The sequence below is a fragment of the Lethenteron reissneri genome, unplaced genomic scaffold (genome assembly GCF_015708825.2).
Source record: "Lethenteron reissneri isolate LAM-NWPU_2019-01 unplaced genomic scaffold, ASM1570882v1 scaffold_1607, whole genome shotgun sequence".
NCBI classification, from domain to species: Eukaryota; Metazoa; Chordata; class Hyperoartia; order Petromyzontiformes; family Petromyzontidae; genus Lethenteron; species Lethenteron reissneri.
The window spans coordinates 81,439-98,517 of record NW_026891341.1 but is presented as its reverse complement, the minus strand read 5'-3'; the positions used below and the strand labels follow the sequence as shown (position 1 = coordinate 98,517).

At 49.3% G+C, this 17,079-nt stretch overlaps 1 protein-coding gene across 1 annotated transcript; it reads right to left on the bottom strand.

Moving 5' to 3' along the window:
• Positions 1-7,400: 7,400 nt before the first annotated feature.
• Positions 7,401-8,291, bottom strand: LOC133362759 (uncharacterized). The gene is given in 2 exon segments (XM_061581695.1): positions 7,401-7,732; positions 7,734-8,291. Coding segments are annotated over 2 exon segments (858 nt in total). The 5' UTR covers positions 8,289-8,291; the 3' UTR covers positions 7,401-7,429.
• Between the last annotated feature and the right edge of the window lie 8,788 nt (positions 8,292-17,079).

Here is a 17,079-nt window from a genome sequence, read left to right as displayed (position 1 = left end):
GGGTATGTGGCTGAATGGGTATGTGGCTGAATGGGTATGTGGCTGATGGGTAGGTTGGGCTGAGTGGGTATGGTGGCTGAATGGGTATGTGGCTGAATGGGTATGTGGCTGAATGGGTATGTGGCTGAGTGGGTATGTGGCTGAGTGGGTATGTGCTGAGTGGGTATGGTGGCTGAATGGGTATGTGGCTGAGTGGGTATGTGGCTGAATGGGTATGTGGCTGAATGGGTATGTGGCTGAGTGGGTATGTGGCTGAGTGGGTATGTGGCTGAATGGTATGTGGCTGAATGGGTATGTGGCTGAATGGGTATGTGGCTGAGTGGGTATGTTGCTGAATGGGTATGTGGCTGAAGGGTATGTGGCTGAATGGGTATGTGGCTGAATGGGTATGTGGCTGAATGGTTATGTGGCTGAGTGGGTATGTGGCTGAGTGGGTATGTGGCTGAATGGGTATGTGGCTGAATGGGTATGTGGCTGAATGGGTATGTGGCTGAATGGGTAGTGGCTGAGTTATGTGGCTGGTGGGTATGTGGCTGAATGGGTATGTGGCTGAATGGGTATGTGGCTGAATGGGTATGTGGCTGAGTGGGTATGTGGCTGAGTGGGTATGTGGCTGAGTGGGTATGTGGCTGAGTGGGTATTGGCTGATGGGTATGTGGCTGAATGGGTATGTGGCTGAATGGGTATGTGGTGAATGGTATGTGGCTGAAGGTATGTCTGAATGGTATGTGGCTGAATGGGTATGTGGCTGATTGGGTAGGTGAGTGGGTATGTGGCTGAATGGGTATGTGGCTGAATGGGTATGTGGCTGAATGGGTAGGTGAGTGGGTATGTGGCTGAATGGTATGTGGCTGAATGGGTAGGTGAGTGGGTATGTGGCTGAATGGGTATGTGGCTGAATGGGTAGGTGATGTGTATGTGGCTGAATGGGTATGTGGCTGAATGGTAGGTGAGTGGTGGCTGCGAGTCAGAGAGTGGAGCCCCATGGTGGCGAGATGTTAACTACCTTACCTTTTGTACAGGAGGTTATGGGTTCGGTCTCGATCTTGATGCCTGTATATTTGGAGAGGCATGTTCTCCTCGTGGTTCATGGATTTTTCTCCGAGACCTCTGGGTTTTTTGTGGCCACGTTAGTTTACAGTTGGGTGAGTGGGTGGGTGAGTGAGTTGGTGGGTGGTTAGGTTAGTAGGTGAGGGGCTGGGTGAGTGAGTTGTTGGGTTAGATATGGAGTAGGTCACAGTGTGAGTGGGTGGGTTGGTGCGTGAGTTGGTCAGTGAGTGGGTGGGTGAGTTGGTGGGTGGGTTGTTGGGTGAGTGAGTTGGTGAGTGCATGTGTGGGTTAGAAATTGAGTGCGTGGCAGGGTGAGTGGGTTTGTGAGTCGGTTAGTAGGTGGCTTTAGTAGTTGAGTGGGTGAGTCAAAGAATTGAGCGCCACGGTGACAAGATGTTAACTACCTCGCCTGCTATACAGAATGTTGTGGGTTCGATCCCGACCCTGACGGCTGTATATTTCACTCCACATTAGAAACATGTAATAACAGGAATTGGGTGCAATAAATGTTACAGTGACTTTGTTGAACTATCATTTGTGGCGAGGATGCTTCTGAAAACAATCTTATAGCTCAGTGGGCCTTACCTGGTAAAATACTGCTGGGAGAAGAATATCTCACATTACCAGAAGAGCTAAGGACTACACATAGAGTGGGTGATTAACTGGGTGGGTCTGTGAGTGTGGGTCAGTGATTGAGGAAGTAGGTGAGTGAGTGTGTTAGAGATTGTGGGTGATTTTATCCCAGCCCTTCCGCTTGGATATTTGGAGTTTTCTATGTTCTCCCCGTGGTCGCGTGGAATTTTCTCCAGGTTGTCCCTCCACATTTGAACATGCATTTATATAATTTGGTTACAATAACATTCTACGTGAAAAGCCACTTAATGAACTGTCATTTGTGCTGAGGTGGCTTCCAACAAAGATCTGTAGATCAGGGCCTTACCCAGTAAAATGAAAACCAATTAAATATTCGTTTATTGTGTGGATGAGTGGGTGCGTGCGTGAGTGGGTGGGTGCGTGGGTGGATGAGTGAGTGGATGGGTTGATGCGTCGTAGGTGAGTCGCTGAGTGAGTGAGTGGCTGGGTGCATGAGTGTGGGTTAGTGATTGAGTGGGTGGCTTAGTAAGTGGGTCAGTGTATGAATGGCTCAGTAGTTGAGTGAGTGGGTGATTGAATGAGTGGGTGAGTGTGTGGGTTAGTGCGTGGGAGAGTCAGACAGTGGGGTGCCACGGTGGCGAGATGTTAACTACCTCGCCTGGTATGCAGAAGGTTGTGGGTTTGATCCCGACCCTGACACCTGTATATTTCCCTCCACATTTAAAATCAACAAGCATTTATAGGATTTGGCTGCAATGCATGTCATAAGCCACTTCGTTGACCTATAATTTTTAACCAGGTCATTTCTGAAAAAGATGTTAGCTCTCTCTGCCTTACCTGGTTAAAAACCACAATTTAGATTTAGTTTAGTGTGTTGGTGAGTGGGCGGGTGAGTGGGTGGGTGGGTGGGTGAGTGGGTGAGTGTGAGTGGCTCGGTGGTTGAGTTAGTGGGTGGTAGTGGGTGGTTGAGTTAGTGGGTGGTTGAATGTTTTGGTGGTTGAATTATTGGGTGGTTGAGTGATGGGTGGGTGGGTGAATAATTACGTGGTTAGTGGGTGAGTTGCTGAGGGAGTGGTTGGGCGAGTGGGTGGGTTAGAAATTGAGTGGGTGGCATGGTGAGTGGATGTGTATGTGACTGGGTGAGTAGGTGAGTGGCTGGGTGAGTATGTGAGTGGATGGATGAGTGAGGGGTTGAGTGGATTTGTGGATGAGTGAGTGTGTGGGTAGCAGGTTATGTGGGTAGTGGGTGGGTTATAAATTGAGTGAGTGGGTTAGTGACTGGGTGAATTGTAGTTGAGTTAGAGATTGACTGGCTCGGTGAGTGAGTGCTGGGTGGGTTAGTGAGTTGTTGGGTGGGTGCGTGTTAGTGGGTGGATGATCGACTGGGTGGGTGGTTGAGTGAGGAGATGGGTGGGTGGTTTGCAGTGACGTGTGGTGAGGTCAATGGCTGGGGAGGCACTGGCTTGTGTCAGAGCCAGATTCACACACTGAGGGGGACGTGGCCTCACGGAGGGGGGCGTGTTAGACGCATCCCCCTCAGTGAGGCAAATGTGATGGCTACCTCCCCTGGTGCTTTTTCATTGCAGTTTCATGACGAGACCAGCGAGCCTAAATATGTTGAGTCTGTGGGCAGTGTTGAGTCTGTGGGCAATGTTCGCCAGAACCATTCTGGCGAATTGCCCGATGATGCTGGTTGCAATTACCAGCGAAACGTCGTACTCAAATTGTAAATGTTGTGGCTTCAACACACCGGTGGGCTAAAGCAGTGAACTATTTGTCTTTGTCAACGTGACACATTTTTACTGATTGGCCGTGTCGGGTGGTGGAGGGTTACGACACATTTATAAATAAACGCGATCTAAACCCAAAAACGTTGATTATTAATAACATTGGTCGCGAAAGTCTATGGGCAGTGTTGAGTCTATGGTGCAATGTTGATTCTACGGGTAGTGATCAGTCTATAGGCAGTGTTGAGTCTGTGGGCAATGTTGAGTCTATGAGCAGTGTTGAGTCTATGGTGCAATGTTGATTCTACGGGCAGTGATAAGTCTATGGGCAGTGTTGAGTCAATAGGCAATGTTGAGTCTGTGGGCAATGTTGAGTCTATGGGCAGTGTTGAGTCTGTGGGCAGTGTTGAGTCTGTGGGCAATGTTGAGTCTATAGGCAGTGTTGAGACTTGGGGTAGCAGGGCTGCTCAATGTAGAGGACTTCTTTTCCAGTGGAGATGTGCAATGAGGGAGAAGAATTGAAAACGGAATTGGGCCAGGGAGGAGGGATAGAGATAGAGAGAAGAAAGGGAACGAAGAGGATGCGAGGAGGTTTATGGAAGATGAGAGAGGCGAGATGAGGTGGGACAAGGCCATGAAGAGATTTAAAGTCGAGCGTGAGGTATTTGAAAATACAGCGGTGGAGTGAACGGGAAGCCAGTGGAGAGGGGAAGTGTGAGAATTAAAGATAATCAACTGAAGCCTTTTGAATTTGTTGCAGGGGAGTGAGGGCAGAGGCAGGGAGACCAAAACGAAGGGAATCGCAGTCATTCTGACGGGTAAAGATCACAGAACGAGCCGGGGCTGTTGCGGCAGAAACTGAAATGAGATGGCGGATTCCCCTGATGTTGAACCCTACCAGCAAGACGACGAGAACCGGAGTGGTTTCACCGTCACCATCGCAACCACCTTCTTCAGATCCCACAAACACTGCACAATGTAGAACAGTTCGCGGTCGTTCTGATATGTGAGGCTTCAGGATAGGTGACAGACCCCATTGGACTCCCGAGAGCGAGGAGACCTTGCTCCGGCAACACACATTGGGTGACCCGCAGATGGTGACGTCTCTTTCTTGCAGAGTCACTGGACTCGGCCTGCCGTGTGTGGACAGCGCCACGGTGGCGAGATGTTAACTACCTCGCCTGGTATACAGGAGGGCTTGGGTTCGATCCTCACCCTGACGTTTGTTGTATAGTTGGAGTGTGAATGTCTCTCTCTCTCCCCGTGGTCTTGTGGATTGTCCTCCGGGATTCACTCCACATTTAGAATCAACTTTCAAGCGTTTAGATTATTTATATTACTTTGCTATTATAAATTTCCACGTGATAAGCCGCTTCGTTGAGCTAAAATTTGTGGCCGGGTCGCTTCTTAAAAAGAATATATATAGTTCAGTGGGCCTTATCTGGAAAATAAAAACACACGTTTAGTTTTATTTGTATATTTATGTTTAAATATATTTTTTTCCTCTTTCCTATCTTTTCCACTCCTTTCGTGTTTTTGTATTGTTTGTTGTAACGTTCTGACCCCGTGTCCCTACTGTACACCTGTGAAAAAGAGCTTTATAGCTCATCGGATTCCTCCGGTATGAATAAAGGTTCTGATTCTGACCCTTGAGGTTTGCAGGACGGCTACTGGTGCCTCATCCCCATATCTTCGACAGTGGCAGGCTGGAGGCGCTGATGATAAGTGGTGAATGTTAAGGCTCTAAAATGCAGTAACACGTTTCATTTGCTTCTGTGGAGCCAGTAGTTGTATCATCAGCTGCGTCTAGGGATACTTTTACATCGTTAATAGGCACGTTAAATCGTGCGATCGTCCGAAGATGAAAACTTGGGCAACAATCTTAAACTCGAGTCAAGAAGAACTGCTTGAAGCAAGATGTAAATCAGGTCGCACAATCCGAGAACATTTAACGGTAACGACACTGTCTGATCCCAAACTATTTATTGCACAAACGTGACGATTGGATCTTAATAATCATACGACTATCAGCCTCGGTTCGTGCATCTACAAAATATTCATCAACATTATCCACTAAAAATGTGATACATTAGACAACAACAAACCGACGAAGAAAACAGAATTCATGAAATCATTATCAACATCAGGCCACCTTCAATCAAATAACAGACAAGTACAATGCGTACGGCAAATACATTGATCAAGCTGTCATAGATTTATACCACAAGGCATTCCATTACATGTCCTGTACACCATCCGTAGTTAGCGAGTGTAAGACAACGAGGAGTGTAAACAATCTGTCACTCTGAAGGACACGAACAGTGAAGGTAACGCCCGTATCACCATCGGGGTAACGAAATCAGAGAGAATATGAACCATAAACATTTAAAACATTTACATTGCGCTGATTACATTGTCTAGTTTATTATTTATCACGAAAATAGGTTTCAAAATTTATTACAGATTTTATGGAGCAGTGCAAAGCCAGAAACAAGTAAATTGACGACAGTTTAAGAGAACATGTGAACGCAAAGGGCACGGAAATTGAGTAAGTTGATGAATTTAACCATTAGGGTCAAACAATCTCATTGTATGACAGACGGGAAAAATATATCCTACAATTATCTCCAGATGTTCGGAAATGTTATTGGTCTATAAAAGTATTTCTGAAAATGAGACGAGCCATTAAAGTGCCTTCAATGAAAAAGAACTTGCAGAGATTGTGCCGCTTTTAATTTACAGATGCCATTCACATATATATATCTAAACCACGAGCGGTCAAAGTTGACCCATAGAGATGGCGAGATGAACCCAAAGCATCCGGAGGCCGCGACGCGACGGCTGCAAGGAAAGCGCGCAACGGAATCAACTCGGGGGAGGCGTTTGCCCCCCAGTGTGGAATCACAGAGCGACAGCCGACGTCGAATGTGAACCTGCAGTCCGCAGTTGACGACGATGCGGAGGTTCACTCGCAGCGAGAGGCACGCGCAGTCGCGTGGCGCGTGCACGTGGACGCGACCGCGTTCTCTTCTTCTGCTGCTGCTTCGTTCGTGTGGCTGCTGATGCAGGTGCACAGCAGACGACTATGAAGTCACATCCAGGTGGGCAAGCCAAGATCACCGCGTGAGAAGCAGTGGTAGTGAGTGTCTCGCTGTGACGTCTCCGTCGTGTTTGTGGACCGGGCATTGCGCCGTTACACGTTGCACGGTCTGTTCTGGATGGCCACAGTCGCAGGCTCCTGGAGAGTTTCTAATTTAACGTTTGTGCATCAGGGTATCCGCATCTACTGCCGTGTTTTGTGCAGTGGTTGCGGTTTAGGGTGGACCGTGAGCAGCTTCGTGGAAGACCAAACCCAGCGATCTTCTGCATTGGGTCTTTCACAACAAGCTGTTTTACTCATTGTTTTTTTTCCGGTAAAGACACGTATGTAGAAATAAAATAAAATTTAAATAAATTAAATTTAAATAAATCACGACGTTTCGAACGCAACACAAGCGCTCATCATCAGGTGAAAATGGGGTGAAACATAGAAAGAGGGAACACACAGGGGGACATCACGTACATAGCACATAGAGAACGGCGAACTACACGTAAGCAAATGCAACAAGAAGATGGGAGACGAGAAACTCAACAGACCTTAGAAACAATCACGTGATGCAAACCAGTCGGCCAACAACACAGTTAGACACTCACCTGGTTGACCACGTATTTCAAAAGACTGATACATCTCTCGTGTTCATCATCTGGGCTGAACATGCCAACGTAAAAACAGAGGACAGGGACTCGTGAACAGACACGAGGTACATACACAGAGAAGACACACATGGAAAGATATTTCTGGGCAGCCCAGAGGGACAACCAGAGCAACAGCACACCAAGAGACATCCACACATGCAGAGGCACACACAGCGAGCTGTTGGTTTGAATGACGGCGTTCGCTCGAGTGAAGTTTCGACCAGTGGACACAACTCGAAGCCCCCCCCCCCCCCCCACGTGCACGAGAGACGCCGCCTTGGAGTGACACCGCCGCCGCTGCTGCTGCTGCTGCCGAGCCGAGCTCACTTTGTCCCCGAGGAGGCTCTGGAGTTGCTGATGAAGCGGGAGAGCTGCCCCACGCCCTCCAGGAGGCCCTCTCCGGTGCGGGCGCAGCAGCCCTGCACCAGCCACTCGCGCCCGTGCCGCGTCTTCACCGCCTTCATCGCCTCCGCCACCTCCGCGGTGGCCGCTGCCCGCGGGAGGTCCTGCTTGTTGGCGAGGAGCACGAAGGGCACCCGCGTCATCTCGGGGCTGTCCAGGATGGCGTCCAGCTCCTTGAGAGCCTCCGGGAAGCGCTCCCGGTCCGCGCTGTCCAGCACGAAGAGGAAGCCCGTCCGTGTTCTGGAAGTAGTGCCTCCAGAGAGCGCGGATCTTCTGCTGGCCGCCCACGTCCCACACGGTGAAGGTGACGTTCCTGATGGGCTGCACGGTCTCCACGTTGAAGCCGATGGTCGGGATGGTCACCACGGATTCGTCGAGCTTGAGCTTGTACAGGATGCTGGTTTTCCCGGCCGCGTCCAAACCCAGCAGCAGCACGCGCGCTTGCTGAGTGAACATTCCGTCCAGCAGCGACGCCACTCGCGACGCAAGGAGACCCATTGTCACCGCTCGGCTCGGGCTGCGGCTCGGGTCGTCGTGCCGACAACTCCCCCCGGGCGAGCTCACGCGGGCACCTGCACGCGACGCGCTCCCAGCAGCAGCAGCAGCAGCCCCTCGGCACCACGTGCAGGATGACCACGACGAAGACGGATCTCGTGCCGAGCTCGCGTGGGGGATGTCCGAATCGTCCCTTGCGATGACTGCCGCGGTCTGACTCGTCACTGCCGCGTTAATATCGGCGGCGGCGGTGGAGGCGGTGGAGGCGAGAGACGGCGGTGACATGGCCCCTGGTGAGCTGGAGGTTCGTGCGTAGGCGCCACTGTCAGGTGACGGCCCTTCCCGGCGCTCACCGCGGGGCCACGCGGCGACTTGTGCATCACGCGGCGCCTCCTCCTCCTGGCGCCCCCGCGCGGAGCCCCCATGGCGGCGGTGACGGAGCCCCCAGGGCGCGGGGGGGGCGACCCGCAGCTGCCCCCCCCTCACCCCTCTCGCGTCGCTCGGCCTCGCCCGCGATCACCACGCGTGGCCACGTACGGTGCGGAAGAAGTTCAACTTACGCACACAGATACATACACAGATACATACATACAACATACATAGTTACACACACAGTTACATACATACAATATACATACACCATACATACACGGGTACATAGATACATACACAGATACATACAACATACAGACACAGTTACATACTAGACGTGTTTTGGGTTAAATCGCGTAAATATAAATGTGTCGTTAAACCCGCCACCACCCGACACAGCCAACTAGGAAGGGGTTTGTCACGTAAACAGAACGTGGCCAATTCGTGACGAGCACAGCACTAATCGGTTGTGTGCTGGAGAGCAAATCCACAACATTCACAACGAACTTACAGACTAACACACACAACACGACGCACAATACGCGCAGCTGCCATGCCCGGGTAACAAACACAACAACAAGCGACACGCGAGGCGTCACTCTGGATTATAAGTGACAAGCGTTAACCAATTCGTGTTGAGTGATTTAGATGATAATTTTATTATTTTTCTCGCGCAAGTCCAGACTTGCTGGGGTCTCGCCTGCGCCGCCTGTGGTGTGCGTGCACCTTGGACTCGCCGTGTCCGCGTGCTGCGCTGACGCTCCCCACGCACATTCGACATTTCTCCTGCACGGGATCCATGCTCCGTAGCCCGTGCCCGCTGTCAACGTCTGCCCTAGGGGGGGGGGGGGGCAGCGAAGAGGTGGAAGTTGGAGAGGGATCCTAAATTAGCACCTCGGACTAGCTACGTACGGTGCGGAAGAAGTTCAGCACGCAGGCCAGTACAGTGCTGACATGAGGCAATGGCAGAGGTGGTGGTGGTCTCGCGTTGTCTGTCGAGGTTGAAGGTTTTTTGTTGAAGCCGCTGGGAACCCTCAGAGACAGGAGACTCGGGGGCCGCCCATAAATGACGTCACGCACCTGGGGGGGGGGGGTCAGACATTGTGACGATGTGTGACGATTGGGGGGGGGGGTTGAGAAATGTGACGTCACATCAAAATGCGCAACTTTAAATAAATATAGACAACACGTTCTACTTAATAAAATATACTTTTTAATAAATGTTTTCTCCTACAACATCAGAGTGCAGCGCCACATTAAATACGCACTACAATGACAATAGTTTAAAGCGATTTGAAGCATGTTTTATTTTGGGGGGGGGCAAAGCTTTGTGACGTCATATTTGAGGTGGGGGGTCTGACTTCTCGTGACGCCGTGTGACGAGGGGGGGGGGGTCAAAAATCGTCCAAAATCTCGTGACGTCATTTATGGACGGCCCCTCGTTCGCTCGAGTGACCTGGGAAGTGAGCTCACTCCCTGACACCACACTGCGTGTCCCCGTTTTAAATTAAAGTGGTGAATGAAGAAAAAAACAAGTAGACCGCTATTCTCTTTAAACACTGCAGACTGTTTTAATAAACATTGTCAACTGTAGAATGTGTCTTTGGTGAGCAGCTACGAGCTAAATTGGATGATGAATCACATTTGGTGGTGACGTGTGCGTCTTATTACTGGCCATTTAAATTAATAAACATAACTTCATCAAATACATGTTTTGTAATAAATTAGAAAAGTTTAAAGTGTCGTCCCGCGGGACTGCCGGATGAAGACCACCGCATTCCATATCAGTCATTAAAGGTTGTGTGATCATACTTCACCACGCTGGTCATGTTAGTCGTGGCCAGGAATCCAACTCACGTGGCCAGGTTCAGACAACAGTGCGCTAACCACTACGCCCACTGCTCCACCCATCACGTTTATAACCACTTGATGAACACTATCATACACAAACAGCATAACTCGTCAATACAGTGGTGTCTTAACGTGTGTTGGATCATGCCCCCCATCCAATTGCAATGACCTCGACTTAGGAACACAATCAGCTCCCGTGACCCGTCCGTAAAGTCGTCTACCGAGTGGCGACATTGACACACCGCACGGGGTACTCATTGTGTGGCTGAGTCGACCTAGGGGAGGCCCAGGACCGGTTCGGATAATCGTCACCAGTGTTGGCCGTGGACGGGAATCCAACTCGGCTGGCCGGGTTCGTGGTCGCAGCGCGGCGCTCACGGCCGCACTGCCGCAGGGAAACTTGCCGGCAGGCCGCGCCCGCTCAGCGCTGATCCATCGCAGCGCCCGTGACGGGTCTTGATGCCCCGCGTGGACACGACCCCGAGCAGCCGGCACACGCACATCGTGACTCGCGTCGCCAGGGACGGCTCCCACCAATTATGGTGCAGTGTTGAGTCTATGGTGCAGTGTTGAGTCTATGGTGCAGTGTTGAGTCTATGGTGCAGTGTTGAGTCTATGGGCAGTGTTGAGTCTGTGGTGCAGTGTTGAGTCTATGGGCAGTGTTGAGTCTGTGGTGCAGTGTTGAGTCTATGGGCAGTGTTGAGTCTGTGGCGCAGTGTTGAGTCTATGGGCAGTGTTGAGTCTACGGGTAGTGTTGAGTCTATGGTGCAGTGTTGAGTCTATGGTGCAGTGTTGAGTCTATGTGCAGTGTTGAGTCTACGGGTAGTGTTGAGTCTATGGTGCAGTGTTGAGTCTATGGTGCAGTGTTGAGTCTATGGGCAGTGTTGAGTCTATGGGCAGTGTTGAGTCTATGGGCAGTGTTGAGTCTACGGGTAGTGTTGAGTCTATGGTGCAGTGTTGAGTCTATGGTGCAGTGTTGAGTCTATGGGCAGTGTTGAGTCTATGGTGCAGTGCTGAGTCTATGGTGCAGTGTTGAGTCTATGGTGCAGTGTTGAGTCTATGGTGCAGTGATGAGTCTATGGGCAGTGCTGAGTGTGGTGCAGTGTTGAGACTTGGGGAAGCAGTGCTGCTCAATGTAGAGGACTTTTTTTTTCTGTGAGTGTGGGTCAGTGATCGAGGAAGTAGGTGAGTGAGTGTGTTAGAGATTGTGGGTGATAGGGTAAGCCATGGGTGACGTGAGTGGGTGTGTTGTTTGGGAGTGAATAGACGAGTGGTTGGGTGAGTGGCTGGGTGAGTGTGTAGGTGAGTGGGTTAGAGATTGATTGGGTGAGTTAGTGGGTGGCTGAGTGGGTGGGTGGGTGAATGGGTTTAGAGATTGAGTGGGTGGTGGGTGGTTGGGTGAATGAGTGGGTGGGTGGGTTTGTGAATGGTTGAGGTGAGTGAGTGGGTGGGTCAGCGCGTGAGTGGGTGTGGGAGTGGGTGAGAGGTGGGTTGGTGAGTTGGTGAGAGGATTAGTGAATTGGTGGGTTCGAGATTGCGTGGCTGGGTGAGTGAGTGGGTTAGAGATTGAGTGGGTGGCAGGGTAAGTGGGTGGGTTGCTTAATGGGTGTGTGAGTGGGTGGATGAATAGGTGAGTGGACAGGTGCATGGTTTAGTGGGTGAGTGAATAAGTGAGTGAGTGGGTGAGTGGATTGTTGCGTGAATGTGTGGGTGGTTGAGTTTTTGGGTAGATGGGTGTGTGAATATGGGAGGTGAGTTCGTGTGTTAGTGGGTGGGTGAGTCGGAGAGTGAGGCACCATGGTGCAGAGATGTTAACTACCTCGCCTAGTATACAGGAGGTTGTGGATTTTATCCCAGCCCTTCCGCTTGTATATTTGGAGTTTCTTTGTTTTCCCCGTGGTCGCGTGGAATTTTCTCCAGGTTGTCCCTCCACATTTGAACATGCATTTATATCATTTGGTTGCAATAACATTCTACGTGAAAAGCCACTTAATTGAACTGTCATTTGTGCTGAGGTGGCTTCCGACAAAGATCTATAGCTCAGGGCCTTACCCAGTAAAATGAAAACCAATTAAATATTCGTTTATTGTGTGGATGAGTGGGTGCGTGCGTGAGTGGGTGCGTGGGTGGATGAGTGAGTGGATGGGTTGATGCGTCGTAGGTGAGTCGCTGAGTGAGTGAGTGGCTGGGTGCATGAGTGTGGGTTCGTGATTGAGTGGGTGGCTTAGTGAGTAGGTCAGTGTATGAATGGCTCAGTAGTTGAGTGAGTGAGTGGGTGATTGAGTGAGTGGGTGAGTGTGTGGGTTAGTGGGTGGGAGAGTCAGACAGTGGAGCGCCACGGTGGCGAGATGTTAACTACTTCGCCTGGTATGCAGAAGGTTGTGGGTTTGATCCCGACCCTGACACCTGTATATTTCCCTCCACATTTAAAATCAACAAGCATTTATAGGATTTGGCTGCAATACATGTCATAAGCCACTTCGTTGACCTATAATTTTTAACCAGGTAATTTCTGAAAAGATGTTTAGCTCTGTCGGCCTTACCTGGTAAAATAACCACAATTTAGATTTAGTTTAGTGTGTTGGTGAGTGGGCGGATGGGTGCGTGGGTGGGTGAGTGGGTGAGTGTGAGTTGCTCGGTGGTTGAGTTAGTGGGTGGTAGTGGGTGGTTGAGTTAGTGGGTGGTTGAATGTTTTGGTGGTTGAATTATTGGGTGGTTGAGTGATGGGTGGGTGGGTGAATAATTACGTGGTTAGTGGGTGAGTTGCTGAGGGAGTGGTTGGGCGAGTGAGTGGGTTAGAAATTGAGTGGGTGGCATGGTGAGTGGATGTGTATGTGACTGGGTGAGTAGGTGAGTGGCTGGGTGAGTATGTGAGTGGATGGATGAGTGAGTGTGTGGGTAGCAGGTTATGTGGGTAGTGGGTGGGTTATAAATTGAGTGAGTGGGTTAGTGACTGGGTGAGTTGTAGTTGAGAGAGTCAGTTTAAAAGTGAGTTGATGGGTTAGAGATTGACTGGCTCGGTGAGTGAGTGCTGGGTGGGTTAGTGAGTTGTTGGGTGGGTGAGTGTTAGTGGGTGGATGATCGACTGGGTGGGTGGTTGAGTGAGGAGATGGGTGGGTGGTTTGCAGTGATGTGTGGTGAGGTCAATGGCTGGGGAGACACTGGCTTGTGTCAGAGCCAGATTCACACACTGAGGGGGACGTGGCCTCACGGAGGGGGGCGTGTTAGACGCATCCTCCTCAGTGAGGCAAATGTGATGGCTGCCTCCCCTGGTGCTTTTTCATTGCAGTTTCATGACGAGACCAGCGAGCCTAAATATCTTAATACACATACGTGAAATAAGTTACCTGGAGTATGAAAGGCGAGGACATGAAATGAAGGGGTCTACAAACATTATATTGGTGACATACTGTGATAGTAACAGGCACGCGCTTATTGCCCGCGCTCCATCCAGTTACTGAGGGGTTGCGCAATCAGGGGAGGCTGAGCTCGTCGCTGCCTCACCTCTCGTCTCTTACTGTATTTGCAGCGGAGCTCCGCAAATTTGGCGATTTTGACTATAAAAATGATTGGAATCGTACAGAAATGACATTTATAACACAGATCAGTGGAAAAATCTTAATTTTTATTTTATTATTCTCTTTTTTTTACTTTTCATAACAACTATTGTCATTGGAGTATGACAGGTGAGGCTCTGCCTCCCGTGACCGCACGTCGCTGGTGGGTTGGTAGGTTGGTGAGGAAGTGAGAGAGTTAGTGGGTACGAGATTGAGTGGGTGGCTGGCTGAGTGGTTGAGAAGATGGGTGTGCGATTTCATGGGTGAGTGAGTCGGTGAGTGAGTGGGTGAGTGGGTTTTTGTATGGGTGAGTGCTTCAGTGGGTTCATGAGTGAGTGGATGGGTTATTGAGTGAGAGGGTGGGTATTTGAGTAAGTGGTGTGCATGAATAGGTGAATGGGTGGGTGTTTGAGTGAGTGAGTCAGAGAATGGGGTGCCACGGTGGTGAGATGGTAACTTCCTCACCTAATATACAGGAGGTTGTCGATTCGATCCCGACCCTGTCGCAAGTATATTTGATTGTGCTTGTTCTCCTCGTGGTCGTGTGGATTTTTGTTCCAGGTCAACGGAGTTTTCCCTCTGCATTGAGAATAAACTTGCATTCAGAGGATTTGGCTGCAATAAATGTACGTGATAAGCCACTTTGTTTACCTGTAATTTGTAACAAGGTCGCTTTTGAAAAATATCCTATATAGCTCTGTGGGCCTTAGCTGGTACATTGAGAAATAGTTCCGTTTTCGTTTATTGGGTGGGTGAGTGGTTGGTGGGTGAGTGTGTGAGTTAGAGAGTGGGTGGGTGGATGGGTGGGTGTGTGAGTGGGGGAGTGAATAGGTGAGTGGGTGGGTGAGTGGAGTCTAGAGTGAGTGAGTGGGTTGGTGGGTGGGTCGTTGAGTTAATGAGTGGGTGTGTAGGTGGGTGCACAGGTATGTTCTTGAGTGACTGTGTGTGTGGCTGTGTGTGTGCATGAGCAAGTGATTTAGCGGTTGAGTGGGTGGCAGGGTGAGTGGATGAGTGAGAGTGTGTGTGGCTTTCGTAGTTTAGTGGTTGGGTGAGTCAGATAATGAGGCACCACAGTGACGAGATGCAAACCCCCTCGCGAAAGCCGACGTGTTAAACTGGTATATTGGAATTCGTAGGTTTGACCCCAACCCTGATGTCTGTATATTTGGAGTTTGCATTTTCTCTCGTGGTCACGTCGATTTTCCTCTGATTCCTTCGCGTTTGTTTAACACGTAGACTTTCGCGACCAATATCATCCATAATAGAGGTTTATTTTTTGGATTAGATCGCGTAAATATATCATTGTGTCGTTAAAACCCACCACCACCCGACACAGCCAACTAGTAAGGGTTGTCACGTACGCAGAACATGCCAATTTGTAACTAGTACAGCTCACGGTGTGTTGGAGAGTCAAGCCACAACATTTACAATCTGAGTAGAACGTTTCGCCAGTAATTACAACTAGCTTCATCAGGCAACAGCCAGATTTGTGGAGACATTCACCTGTTTCGTTCCTTATGTAGAGGCGTAGATGTGCTGCCTGTTTTTTATCATTTGCCTGTTATCATTCGCCTGTTGTCAAGTTAAAAGTAGAAATAGTTATTATTGTTGTAATCACGTTATAAGTATAAATAATTATTATTTCGTTAAAAGTAGAAATAATTATTGTTATCAAGTTCTAAGTGGAAATAATAATTACTGTTCTCATTCGCCTGTCGTTTCATTTGCCTGTTGTTATTTTTCGTCTATTGTTATCAAGTTAGAAGTAGAAAGTTATTATTATTGTTATTATTCGCCTGGTGTTGGTAGTGCACGTCTCTAATCCAGCACTGTGGAAGGTAGCGAGGGTTGGTGAATCACCGCACAATGATGTTGGCAAATGACCTTCCCGTGGGCGTCGAGGTGCCATAACCTGACTCGCCAGGAGAAGGCAGTAGAGCAAGTGGACTAATCGCCATCTTCACCTGTACAGGGATAGAGTGTTTCACCCTCGCACGCATGGGTTTTCTCCGGGTACTCCAGTTTCCCCCACTGGTATAAACACTCGTCATTAATTAGCGCATAATGCCTCCATAGAGGACCGCAGAGCTTGGACAATTGTTGGTACTGGCTCACCACGTGGCTTCCTTCCTGCACGGCTGTGGTTCCTCATGCCTCTGAGTCGTTCTTGTGCGCGCTATAAAACTTTTAATTATTACTATTATTCGCCAGGCGGTGGTGTTGCAAGCCTGTAATCCAGCAGTGGAAGGCAGCAAGGGTGAGTGGATCACACAGTGAATGTTGTGAAACCCCCTTTCCGTGGGGGTTTCACACGACACGACTAGAGAGCTGGCTTGCACTGCAGGGAACGTAATAATCAACTTGGATTCTGCAACCCTCAATGGCCATTTTAAGTTAAATTTGTGCATGTAAGACTTGCACAAACAACCATACCCAGAAACCCATAGACTCCAACAGAGACCCATACATTCCTACAGACACTCAGACTCACACAGCGACCCCATACTCACAGAGACCGATAGACATGCACAGAGACCCATAGCCTCACATAGAGATCCATACACTCAAGGCCCAAAAACTCACACAGAAATCCATAAATTCGCACAGAGGTCAATAGAATTTGAATTTGAATATTTATTTCTACTGGATGAATCTGATGAGCTATAACGATCTGTTTTCACAGACGTCCAATCGGGTGGGTCAGAAAATAACAACAAAAATACAATACAAAAACATCACAGGAAAGGTAAACAAATTGTTTCGAAATATACAAATTAAACTGAACTCTTTTTATCTTACCATAGACTCATGCAAACATGTTGGACTCGCACAGAGACCTTAACCACTAAACCTCTAACAATTAAAACCCTCTAAACCCCTAACTATCTAAACCCATAACCATCTAAACCGCTAACCCTCTCAACCCCTTTACCCTTACAACCCTAATCTTTAAACCCCTCGCCCTCTAAAAGCTTAACCTCTAAACCCCCAAAACCCTAACCATCTCAACCCCTAACCCTCTAAATTCCTATACCCCTAACCCTCAACCCCTTTACCCTTAAAACCCTAACCCACCAAGACCCTCACTCTCTAAACCCCTTATTCTTTTAACCCTAATCGTCTAAGCCATTAATAACCAAACCCTCTAAACCCTCTGAATCCCTAACCCTCTATACCTTGAAACCCTAACCTTCTAAAACCCTAAATCCGTAACCTAATCCCAACACATTTAAACCCCAACCCTCTAAAGAACGAACCCTCTAGACGCATAACCCTTAAAACACCTATGCCCCTAA